This window comes from Galeopterus variegatus, unplaced genomic scaffold (genome assembly GCF_000696425.1).
Source record: "Galeopterus variegatus unplaced genomic scaffold, G_variegatus-3.0.2 Scaffold5099, whole genome shotgun sequence".
NCBI lineage: Eukaryota > Metazoa > Chordata > Mammalia > Dermoptera > Cynocephalidae > Galeopterus > Galeopterus variegatus.
The window spans coordinates 131,740-144,370 of NW_007731210.1; the positions used below are offsets into that span (position 1 = coordinate 131,740).

Sequence of the window (12,631 nt, forward strand, 5' to 3'; positions counted from 1 at the left end):
GACTCACCCATGTTGCTACAAATGACAGGATTTCATTTATTTTTATGGCCAAATAATATTCTATTGTGTGTATATACCACATTTTCTTTATGCATTCATCTGTTGATGGACACTTGGATTGATTCCATGTCTCGGCCATTGTGAATACTGATGCAATAAATATGGGAGTGCAGGTATATCTTCGACATACTGATTTCTTTTCTTTTGAATATTTATTCAGTAATGAGTTTGCTGGATCATATGGTATTTCTATTTTTAGTTTTTTTGAGGGACCTCCATACTGTTTTCCATAGTGGCTGTACTAATTTACATTCCCACCAACAGTGTACGAGTTCCCCTTTCTCCACATTCTCACCAGCATTTATTTTTTGTCTTTTTGATAATAGCCATTTTAACTGGTGTGAGATGATATCTCCTTGTGGTTTTGATTTGCATTTTCCTGATGATTAGTGATGTTGAGCACTTTTTCATATATCTGTTGGCTATTTGTATGTCTTCTTTTGAGAACTGTCTGTTCAGATCCTTTGTCAGGGTCTTCAATCTTGATCTTCCATTTAATCCAGGTTGTTTACCATCTTACCTGTTACTGTGTTTATATTACTAGCTTAATCAAGGCTTTGATCCTATGTGAATGTTTTGTTTTCTTGGCATACAGAAAACTGCTTTTATAACCTAGACCCGTAGCCACTGGGAGGAAGCACTGCTCTAGAGAATGAAATCGTAAACTGCTCTAGTTCTAGAGAGTGTAGAAGTTTTCCAGCAAGCAGAAGTAAACCTCTGAGGAGCGGTTGAGCTGTGATGGGAAATAGCAACACTTCCTGAGTCATGTCTTCATGGTTTAACATCGTTCTGTTTTAAATGAATTATTCTAAGAGCAGATGCATTTATTCAAACCCAACTATAAAAATATGTTTCAGGGAAAATAAGAATGGTTTTTGGATTAGCCATTTTTGGCTTCTATCATTATAAAACAATGGGCTGACTTTAGTAGGCACAGAACAATTAAATTGCTGTGAATAGTTATTTACAGAACTCTTCTAATCAAATATGTCTATTATCTCTTATAAGTGCTGAGTGTTTCAGAAATATTGCTCTGAAATCTCAACAATGGAAAAATTCAAATTATCATTTTATTCTTACGTGTTCATAAGAAAAGAGTGTTTGTAATGGAAGAAGATAATGGATAAAGATGACTTCAAATAAAATACCAATGGACTGAAGGCAAATTTCAACCAAGATTCTGTTAAATCTCTTGTATCCTCAATAAGTCCATATAACTATTAATGATTGTTGCACCCAATAGCAACCCCCACAGTAAGATGACATGTGAATAGAGAAAAATTATATTATGGTCAGCACATCTTTAGTGATACTAAATCTCTTATTGTCTTTCACCTCTCAGAAATTGGTAATAGAAACTACCACAGTAAGATGACATGTGAATAGAGAAAAATTATATTATGGTCAGCACATCTTTAGTGATATGTAAATCTCTTATTGTCTTTCACCTCTCAGAAATTGGTAATAGAAACTAGGTTCATCAGAACAATCAGAAAAACAAAGTATTACCAAATCATTCCCAGTCACCAGTATACATTTGTTATATGTGCCTTCCTTTTGGATTTTTCTCTTGAGGATATTACGCTTAGTAAAAATATCTATACAATCACATAATGAAAGAAACTGAAAAGTCCATGTTGACTTTCTTTCTAAGTAATTCGTTCCTTACTTTTGACTTAATAAAGATGATTCCCCTTTTTTCAAATCATCTCAGCACACTTTGTACATAAATCCAAATTCTGGCGGCTGGGTTAATATAGAATACATAGAAAAGCTGGAAACTGAAAACTTCTCAGTCATTATTAACTAATTATGGTTGAGAAGAGAAATAGTAAGATTTCTCCTTTGGTATGTTGAGGACTGATCACCTCTGATTTATCTTAAACAGCCTAGAATTATAAATTTTTCTATGGAAAAAAGGATAGCGGTAGCCTTGAACGTCTGTGATTTATGTAGCATTTGACTTAAGTTTATCAAGCTGTAATAGTTCACAGTTTAAGCACTACTCATTACCACCAAGAAAATCCAGAAAATATAGCATCTTTTAATTTGAGACCTCTAAGTTGGCCGTACATGGAAATGTCAGGAGAGTTCTGTGATGATCACATGCCATAGGCTTCTAAGGATGTGGTACAATGGAATGAACCCTCCCATTTCATTGACAACATGTGTTACATATTATTATGGTTCTGGTCTCCGGATTTTAATTTCTTGATGACAGGATCTATATTTGGGGGAAAGAATTGTTTAGGCTAACTTTCTGTGTAATAATTATTTGGATTAAATGATTATTTTCCATGCAAATCTAAATAAGATGCAGACATTGTGGGTGCCAAAGATTTCTGTGTGAATTGGGAGTCAGAATAACCAAGGAGCCTGTTCTGTGTTAGTGAGAAAGCATCTCTTGGAGACTAACACATATACATATTCGAAGCAAGACTTGGGTAAATGTACTGGTTGAACATTGATGACTCAAAACCATTGTCACAACCAGATGTGCATCCCTGCAATCCATGTAGCAAACAGTGGGGGTGGGGTGGGGTGGGCATTTCAAAACTCTCAATTGCTATGATTGTTTGAGAACCATAGACAAAGAAGCATTCTACCTCGACGTTATTCTGATAGAAAATAGGTGATTGTCTCAAATCATTTTCCCTTAACTTTGTCCAAACTTGGAAATTACCCTTACATATTTCTTTTCTTATCTCTTTTTTTAGCTTATGCAAGTAGCAGTGTAATAAAAGGTCCCAGACCTTCAGAATGAAAACCCAAGTTAATTTCTTCCTGGAATATGCTGCTTTAGAAAAAAATATTATTTTCTTTCGTACTCTAAAATGTACTGTGAAAGCACCACCCTCTTTTACTTACAGTGATTTCATCAATAGATAAGATGTTGAATTTTAAAAGGCATTTTACCTTTTTACAATATACAAATGATAGTAGTTCCAGTGACTTGATGGTAATTGTAGTCTGGAGCATCCAGATTCTCTCTAGTCATCTTTTAAATATTTTCTTTTTCTTTCTTTGCTTGCCTTTTAATCCTGTAGGTATTCCCACGGTTTATGCTCTTCTCTTAGAGCTGAGAGTTTGATCTCATCCCATCTTATTTCCATTTCCCTTTCTCTTGGTTTATACCCTGAGACAGTTTGGGAAAGGCAAATTCTTTGCCAAATTCTTGGGCTTTGCCTGTGGCAAGGCTCCATGAACACCCACAAAGTAAATATTTTCTTTTTCTTTCTTTGCTTGCCTTTTAATCCTGTAGGTATTCCCACGGTTTATGTTCTTCTCTTAGAGCTGAGAGTTTGATCTCATCCCATCTTATTTCCATTTCCCTTTCTCTTGGTTTATACCCTGAGACACTTTGGGAAAGGCAAATTCTTTGCCAAATTCTTGGGCTTTGCCTGTGGCAAGGCTCCATGAACACCCACAAAGTAAAACCACTGCTGGGAAAGGAAAGTAGACAATCCTTCTTTTGAATCCTTGTTGTTTGTTGTATAAACTTAGAAGTGAGGAATAGCAGTCAGGCTGGAGAACATAAATTGTAGTAGTGTCAGGAGGATCTTTCAATACAGCTGTTCGTGGTCGGTGTAAGGAATAGGTGCATGGTGCAAATTGTGCGACTTTATAGCAGACAAATAAATGAGAAGCCAAATCAGGAGAAGACACAGAAAGAGAATGATCCCTCATTGAACATGATGTTTGTTGCTAACATTTCTGTAATTACCTCAAACATTATTGCTTTTTTGAGCCTTGAATAATGGTTTCTACTCAAAATGAATGAAGGCATGGGAAGCATGTTGGCTAATGCATGCTTCTTCCCCAGATGAAATTTTATTTTTTGTAAAATGACATTGTAACAATCCTCCTCGCAAGCTCTTTTTTAAAAGTGTTGCGAAGGAAAGCTAAGAAGTCCATGGTTTAAGGACTGGATTATGATGCTGTAATTCAGCAACTAAATGTTTTATGCAATCTTTGCATTCCCACTTGCAACTCACTTTATCTTAGTGATTAATAAACTTCCTTTTGCATTACTGTAAAAGCTAGGGCTTATTGGTATGATAGTTGGTTGGACTTACTATGTTACAGAAGGACCTGATTTGGCTATTAGGGCTACCAACAGCTTACTTTTGGTGTGTCATTTGAAAGCATTTTCTGAGAAAAGTAAACTTCCATTTTTAAAATCTGTCATTTAAAGGGCTGGCCCTGTGGCTCACTTGGGAGAGTGCGGCACTGGGAGCGCCGAGGCCGCAGGTTTGGATTCTATATAGGGATGGCCGGTGCGCTCACTGGTTGAGCGTGGTGCAGACCACACTGTGCAGAGGGTTGCGTTCCCCGTCAAAAAAAAATCTGTCATTTAAAGGGCCGGCCTGTGGCTCGCTCGGGAGAATGTGGTGCCGAAAAAAATCTATCATTTAAAAATGTCTGCAGTATCTTAAGTTTGCCTGCAAAGAAAGAGGCAGAGCAGTGCTGATGCTCTTCTTTCCTATCTTTAATACTTTTCCTGTCATGTTTTCAGTCTGGTTGTGACCAACTAATATTACAGCTGTTTTCTCCAGGTGTTGTGTGTGTTGACTGAAGGCCTTTTCTCCTGTCAGGAAACAATGTCATGAGGACCATCCACGGGGTGGGAGAGATGATGACCCAGATGGTGCTCAGCAGAGGTTCCATCTTCCCCATGAGCGTGCCTGACGTGCAGCCCAGCATCCTCCCCAGCAAGCAGGGGAACCCTACTGAGCACGAGGACGTGACCGTGATGGACACCAAGCTGAAGATTATTGAGATTTTACAGGTGTGTTGGATAATAGAAACTAAGTGATCAAGACATCATTTTGCTGATTGGCTTAACTTCTTACACTTTTTGTTCCAATTCACTGTGTAAATACTCTGAAATGCTATTGATCTTATTTTATTTTTTTAAACTTAATGGCAAGCCTGGTAAGAAATCTCATGCAGATACTATTTTGCATGTTAATCATGTTTGTTCATCCCCATTAAATATACTAATGGTAATATCTAGCAATTGTGGAGTACTTTCAAGTTGATAAAACCGTTTTCACATGTATTTTTTTCATTTAGTATTGACCTTGATTAAATTTTATCTTCATTTAAGAAGGATTTCAGAAAAGACAGGCTTAATAATTGAACTCCAACTCTTTCCTCTTTTTAATTGAATCAGACATATGATTGCATGTATTCAGGTTTATTGTTGTAGCAAGAAACTCAAATAAAGTTTTATTTTTTATTAACAAAAGTTGTTAATCATTGGTTTTAATGTTCTTTGTAAGTGACTATCTCTCTTCATGTTTTTGTCCGAGGGTCTAGAAATAATTTTTTTGAAAAGTTAACCTTGTCTAATACCTAGCTCTATGAATTTAAAGGAGATAAATTATTATTTCATGCCAACTGGATTAGTGAATAAACTTTCCATTACTGTAGCAATGAATTCTTAGCACTGTTTTTCTTTTTAAGTTTGGAAAGCAGTTTTATGATACCTTAATTATAGCATTTTTTCCAGATTTAGAGAATGGAGCTTGGAGTTTTCAAGGATCTATTAAGATTCTGATACAGTTTACTAAGTCTTTCACCATAATTTAATGTAGACTGAGCTACCAGAAGTGGGTTAGTAGTCCTGGAAGGGTCTGTACATTTTTCATTTAAAGTAATTAGATTTATAATCATAAAAGGTTTTATAATTCCTCCAGGAATTCCAAAGGCTGAATCCTGAAAAATATTGGCATGTTTCCCAACACTGTGTTCATGACCCTGAAAAATCACTTAAAGTTTTCCCATTCTTCAACTAAGAAAGGTGGCAATCACCTGACCTGTGGACCTAATGAGCCCCAGCTTAACTCCGTCCTCATCGTGGGACAATCTCTAAAATATGTGACCTCATTTTAGCCCACAGTTACAGAAAAGGAACATTTAAAAAAATAAAAAAAAAACCAACCTCAAACAGCTAAAAAATGATGAGATGGAGATTGTATGGCTCAGCAGTCTAGGGCCGATGCGTTTTTGCTGCCTCTTTTGGGCTCTTTATGTATTCTCGTTGAACCTCTTTTGCTCTCTGATTTTTGAGCCCCTGTGTCTGGGTCTGTTTCACTGTGCCTGTGTGCTGCTCTTGAATATGTGTCTTTCTTGGAAGGTCTCTTCAAGAATTTCTTTGTAGCACGCTCCTTGGCAAGTCTGCTTTCTGCCAGCTCTTCTCTCTCAGGGTCTTCCTCTCTTTTTTGGTTTCTCTCTTTTTATTTCTCCCTCATTCTCTCTCTATCTGGCCCTCTTTCCACTCTTTTTCTCTGCCCTCTTTTTTCTTCCCTTTCGTCCTTTCCTTCACCTTTCATTCGTTTTTTTGTAATTAGACATATTAGAGAATGGAAGTTTTAATTTTGGTTATATTTATGAACTACAACTCTATGTGTACTAATCTTCAACTAAAAGTGAATAAGTGTTTCATTAGTTTGTCTTATTAATTTGTTCTTTACAAGATTTTTTTAAAAAACTGAACCCTTCTTTGATAAGCACCTGCTAGCATCTTCTCCCATCCTTCTGCTCAAGGCTACTAAATCCGAAGGTGCTTTCTCAGTCCTCTTTTCCCACAATCTGTTTCCTGCTTTGAAAATCTCCTTATTAACTAGAATCAGTTCAATTGATATGGGCTGCAGCAGTCACCACATATTAATACAAGAGTCTCTTTGGTGTTTGTTTTTCTCTATAGACTGTAAGCTCTTCAAAGGTAGGGCTTATATCCTTGGCCCCTTTTTTTATACCCTTGATTCCTTCCTCAGTACCTGGTTTAACAAATGTTTGTTGAACTTAACCAAATGTAGCTGACATGGAGCATGTTCTCTGCTCATAAGGAGTGTAAAGGTCTAGCAAAGGAGAGAGAGAGAGTTAACAAATGTTTGTTGAACTTAACCAAATGTAGCTGACATGGAGCATGTTCTCTGCTCATAGGAGTGTAAAGGTCTAGCAAAGGAGAGAGAGAGAGAGAGAGAGACAGAGAGGGAAGTGAGGGGGAGATGATTCAGATTTTGAATGGGGGACCAGTGAAAGCTTCATTATAAAATGGGCTTAAACTGGGCCTTGGAGGATTTCCCCAAAACTGATTTTTGGGGGGTGGAGGAGAAGAATATTCAAGGTAAAGTGGACGAGGTGACCACCGTGAGGAGGCAAGAGAGAAGCTGCAGGCGTTCCAGTGCTGTTGGAACAGAGGGGTCCGAGAGAGACTGAGGCAGGGCGGGGACCGGAGGAGGGGTGTGGTGCTCGTGGCATGTACAGTGAGAGGTAAGGTTACATGCCACGAAATGCCAATTTTCCTAAAACTCGGGTGACCATATTGTTTACTGTCAAGTGAGAATCTTTTGAGAGTGGAGGGGCACCATTAATAGTTACGCTGAGACAAAAGGTTAAACTGAGCCTGTCTCAAGCATATTGGGGTGGAAGGTAACTATGTAAAAACCACTCCTTTCACCTGCAGCACATCTGACTTTTTCTTCTCTCACCTCCATTGTATTCTGTACCACATGATTTAGCCCTCAGTAATTTCCTAATTAGGTTAAAATGCTATATTTTGTTTTCCTGACTTGATTATGGGTTTCTTGAGGGCAGTGGGCTTCAAGTGTTTGCATTCCCCTGTGGTAACTAACACAGTTGGGAGCCTTATTGGGTACTTAGGTTATGTCGTGTGTCTATTAATGAGAACAACAGCAGTAACGCAAACCTAAGGAAACACAAAGACCAGTGAGAAATATCCTGGGTATGTAGGTGCTGTTCTTTCAGCTGTCTTTTTATAGTCTAGCTCCAGGGCTGATCATGGTATATCTGTATTTAGCACAAGTATAGCTGAAATTTCAGTCTTTCTGTGCAAGAATGAGGGTCACAGCTCCAGCATCCTACTTGCAGAGCCAATGGCGACTCTGAAGTGCTCAGCAGAATTCAACATTGTTACCTGTTCCCCATAGGATACCTCTGCCTGGAATATTCACAGAGCAGTCATGGGGAGTCAAATTTTTCCTGTTTCCAAATCATGGGAAGTCAGATTTTTCTTGTTTCTTGCTTTGGGATTTTACTGACATTTGATAATACATCCCTTTCCTTAGTCTTGAGTCTGATAAACATGCAGGCAACTGAAGTGGTAAGAGTTTACAAATAAAGTTTCTAACTAGTTCATGTAAAGGTTGATAGTGATGTTGTTCTTTTTTACATTTTTTCAATCTTAGGATGGGCACCACTTCCATCCCTTAATTTTTTTTTTTAAATTTTAGTTTATCAATATACAATGTAGTTGATTTTAGTGACCCTTTACCAATTCCTTCTTTTCCCCCTCCCTTTCCTCCCTCCCCCCATCAACATCGTATCTGTTCACTTGTCTTAACAAGTTCAAGGAATTGTGATTGTTGTGTTTTCTTTTTTCCCCCATCCCTTAATTTTTTAAATTAATTTTTTCATCTTTATCTTGCCCTATGGCTCATTAGTCACCCCATCCCCCTCCAATTCTTTCTTAACCCCCCCCCGCCCCCCCATCAAGCCTTCCAGGCATCAATGTAAAGAAATCAGCTTTGTTCCTTCACTGGAGAAGATACAGGTTTCTCTGACTACTATAGCCGCGCTAAAACAATCTCCCAGGAACAATCTTTTATCTAATACTCATTTAAGATGTCAGAAAAGAACAGTCAACTTCAGAGGTTCTCTGTCCCAAGACTTAGAGTTTCAAACCAGAGCTCAGAAATTATTCCCCAGCTTCAAAGGAGACAGTGTGGAACAGGGGTAAAGAGCCTGGGTGATGTTTTTCTTGATGTTGTGTAATGAATTGCATTCTTAAATACTGTGCTAATCAAAGAAAATTATGTTATTTTTATGTTTCTTATAGTTTATCCTGAGTGTCAGACTAGATTACAGGATCTCATATATGCTGTCAATATATAAAAAGGAGTTTGGAGAGAACAATGAAAATGCTGAGACATCTGCCAATGGCTCTCCAGATACTTTATTACCATCAGGTATCTCCTTTGTGACAATATTTACTCTTTGTAATTTGTTTTCCTGGGAACTTGAAAGTACCTTTCATATTTTAAAGCATAATAGTATTTCTATGAGAAAAAAACGTAGACATGGTCTCTACTAGTGACATGAAAGAACTGAGACAGAGCATTAAATAACTTGCCTAGAATGGCAGGGTATTTGCTGTCATTGGGGGCTAAGTCCTATGAGTGACTTTTCCTTTGTAATCTTCACAACTCTATGAGGTGGTGCTGTTTATTGTGCCATTTTACAGATGAGAAAACTAAGGTCAGGGGGTTGGTTAAGTTACTTGCTCAAGGTCATGAAAGTAGTGGAAGAGAGATTCCCTCTGAGTTCTCTCCAACTCCAGAGTCTGAATCTTTTAAGCCTTATGCCATTTTAGTGAAAATCTAAGAGAAAAATTTCAGCCTGGATCAAAGAGTACTGTGAAATGCAGCTGTCAGAAGGAAAGGTGTTTTGTAAGGAAGCCATCACCTGATTCAAGAATAAAGACATATGTGGTTACCAGAGGCTGGGAAGGGAAAGGGGGTGGGGGAAGGGAAGAGGTTGATCAATCAATGGGCATAAGTTACAGGTAGATATGAAGAATAAGTTCTGATGTTCCGGGGTGACTACAGCTAATACTGTTGTGTTGTATACTTCTAGATAGCTTGAAGAGAGGACTTGAACATAATCACCACGAATAAATGATATATGTTTAGGTGATGGATATGCTATCTGTCTTGAGTGGATCATTATGTTATATATGCATGTACTGAAACAGTACACTGCACCCCATAATTATGTACAATGAAAAATAAATTTTTTAAAAAAGAGTAAAGACATGGCATTCCGCAAAGGCCTGAATGTGGCTGTCACTTTTGTTGTGTGTTTGTGTGTGTGCGTGTTTACTTTGTATGGTTATAAACTGGAACTGTATTTCAGTTTTCACGTTTAGAAAGTGTAAGAATGAAGCTGCTCTGTCACCGAGTGTTGGAGCATAACAACAAAAGAACACAAACTTAATTGTAGAAATTTGTGACTGTAGAAAAAACTTTATGAAAACTAACAAATATTAAATTACCATTTTTCTGGATAGGTCAGGCCAGCCATGGCAGGCTGGAAATGACATCTTATTAAAAATTTAGCCGGTTAACAGAATTCTTTTTCTGAGGGTAAGATTTGTATACAGATATGAAACTTTCTTCTAACTGCAACCACTGTGACAATGTAAGGAACTCTTCTCTCCTTTGTCTATCACTCCATTTAACAGAAATGATTCAGTGATTGCGAGTGTGTCAAGTAGATACTAGACCAAATGTCCACGTTGTGAATCATTAGTACCATCCACAAGGCAGCACGCCTCTACAGATGGAGCTCAGCTTGCCTACGCCAGAACTCGCTTCTGTCACATTTGCAGCAGTTTTGTTTTTCTGTTTCTCAGAAGTACAGAACCCCAAAGGGCTATTTCCAGGAATGCTATGGCAGAACCAGAAAGTGTTGCTGGCGGATGCATTGACAGTAGCATAAAAATTATTGACTCCCAGAAGCCAGACTTCTGGAAACATGAGCTCTAAGTGTCAGTAAAGTACCAGAGGGAAAGTCTAGGGAAACCCCAGAAAACCCTTTCTCTCTGATTTACCTGATCTCTTCATTGTTTGTATCTGTAAAGGATAATTTCAGGGGAGAATTGTTTTTTCTTTTTTATGTCTTGCTCTGTTTTGCTTTCTAGCTTTCTTTCTTTTTTTTTTTTTTTACTTTGGAGATGAGAAATAAATAGTACATTTATCATTTAAACATGTTATTTTAATAAACATATCTTCAAAATGTTAGTGGTGGGGAATGGTGAGGAGTTGTGATTGTTTCACATAGGCAACCCCCCCTCCCAAAACCCACGCTGCCCCACAAGAAAAAGGGATGTAAATTTAGGAGTATGATGCTTAGGTAAAAAGTCCATGTTGTTTGGAAATACCAGATAGTAACAGGCTCATTATAGGTATGTTTTGGTTCTTTAGAAAAATTTTCCTTCTATGTCATTACCCATTTAAATTATATGTATGTATGTGCGTGTGTGTGTGTGTGTGTATGATGCATATGTATAGAGACACACATATAGGTAAGAGGCACCTTTGTAAATGGTGCTTTCTGATTACTTAAATATAACTTTGACTACAGCAATACATTAGTTTAAAAAAGTTTACATTGAAAAACATAACATTGTGGCTCTTATTAAGATAAGATAAAGAATGGCTTTTACCATTTTTCTTTGCAGCTATTGTTCCTGATATAGATGAAATTGCAGCTCAGGCAGAAACTATGTTCGCTGGAAGGTATGATAACATTCATGTATCTTTATCGTACTTGTGAATAAGATTTTACTTAGAATTTTACTGATACTTTGTTATTGTTCACCTGCCTGTATCTATTTATTTTTAGACGTGTATTTTTGCTAACATAATTTCTACCAGAAATGAAGCTGCTAATTTACTGTAGAGGGGAAAGCATAGCTTTTCTTTAGGTCAGGTAAAAAGAAAAGGACAGGAGAGATGAGATCAGTGTATTGAACTTTTCCCTGAATTCTTTGCTTTTCTTTCCTCAGATAACAACAGCACAAGAATGCCCTTTAACTCCCCTGGTATAAATATCACTGCATCTTGTAAAACATTGCTTCTCTGAATCTTAGATATCTGATGCAAGAAAGGAACTTCTTTTAATGTTGTCATTAACTTTATATGTGAGAAATAAGGCTATTTTCTGCCAATTGGAAATATCCATGGTTAAAGAAAATGAAATGCCTTTGGTATGATTACCTTCCTTTGTTATCAGGAGCCCTGCCATTTATGTTTTTAGGGTTGTTTCCTTCTTTTTTTCAGAAATGAAACAAATAGCAATTAAAAAGAAAAAGTAAAATAAGCTACAAATTATTGAGTTTCTGGTGTTCATTTTTATTATAGACTTGACACAAGAAGCTGAAAAAAGTCTGTACTAAGCTTTTTATTGCATTTGTTGGTGTTATTATTAGAAAGATAAACAAGAATTAAAAATTAAGGGAACCAAAAAGGATTTTTATCTCTAGTAAATGTTTGGTTTAGCTTTGTTTTTATATTGTAGTACCAGTTTTTGTTGTTGAGTTTTCCTATTGAAGTATTTCATTATTTCCTGGAAGAGAGAATAAACCAGTATATCATTTCACCTTAAAATAGATGGACCTTTTATTCCAATGGACTCCTATTCGGAGTCCACATATACCACACATACAGTGCTGTTCTGATGATGGGTCACACACATGTGCACTGCCCTTCTCCAACCCTCCCCACCTGTCAGGTAGGGGTATCTAGGTCTCTGGGGAAAATCAAGCATTGGTGTATGGCATCCAGCCTGTTATGTCTTCTCAATAGATGATTTTGGATTGATTCAAATGCCTATTTTTTGTTTATGTCTGGGTGACCAATTCATCCCAATCTGCCTAGAAATCCCTTCAGCCTTGAACAAACTAGGATGGTTGGTCACCTTTGCTTTCATAGACAAACATAAGTTTTTCTTTGTGATTGTTTTCTCGTCAGTTACATGAGGG

The 12,631-nt window shown here is 37.2% G+C and overlaps 1 protein-coding gene across 1 annotated transcript in view; it reads left to right on the plus strand.

The window, feature by feature from the left end:
• Positions 1–12,631, plus strand: part of LOC103604351 (inositol 1,4,5-trisphosphate receptor type 2-like) — a gene marked incomplete at its 3' end in the record, with an annotated part of 116,092 nt that overhangs the window by 94,451 nt on the left and 9,010 nt on the right. The window contains exons 20-22 of the mRNA XM_008588910.1: positions 4,656–4,849; positions 8,927–9,056; positions 11,330–11,387. Of these exons, the coding sequence (XP_008587132.1) occupies positions 4,656–4,849; positions 8,927–9,056; positions 11,330–11,387 (382 nt within the window). The remainder of the gene's footprint in view (positions 1–4,655; positions 4,850–8,926; positions 9,057–11,329; positions 11,388–12,631) is intronic.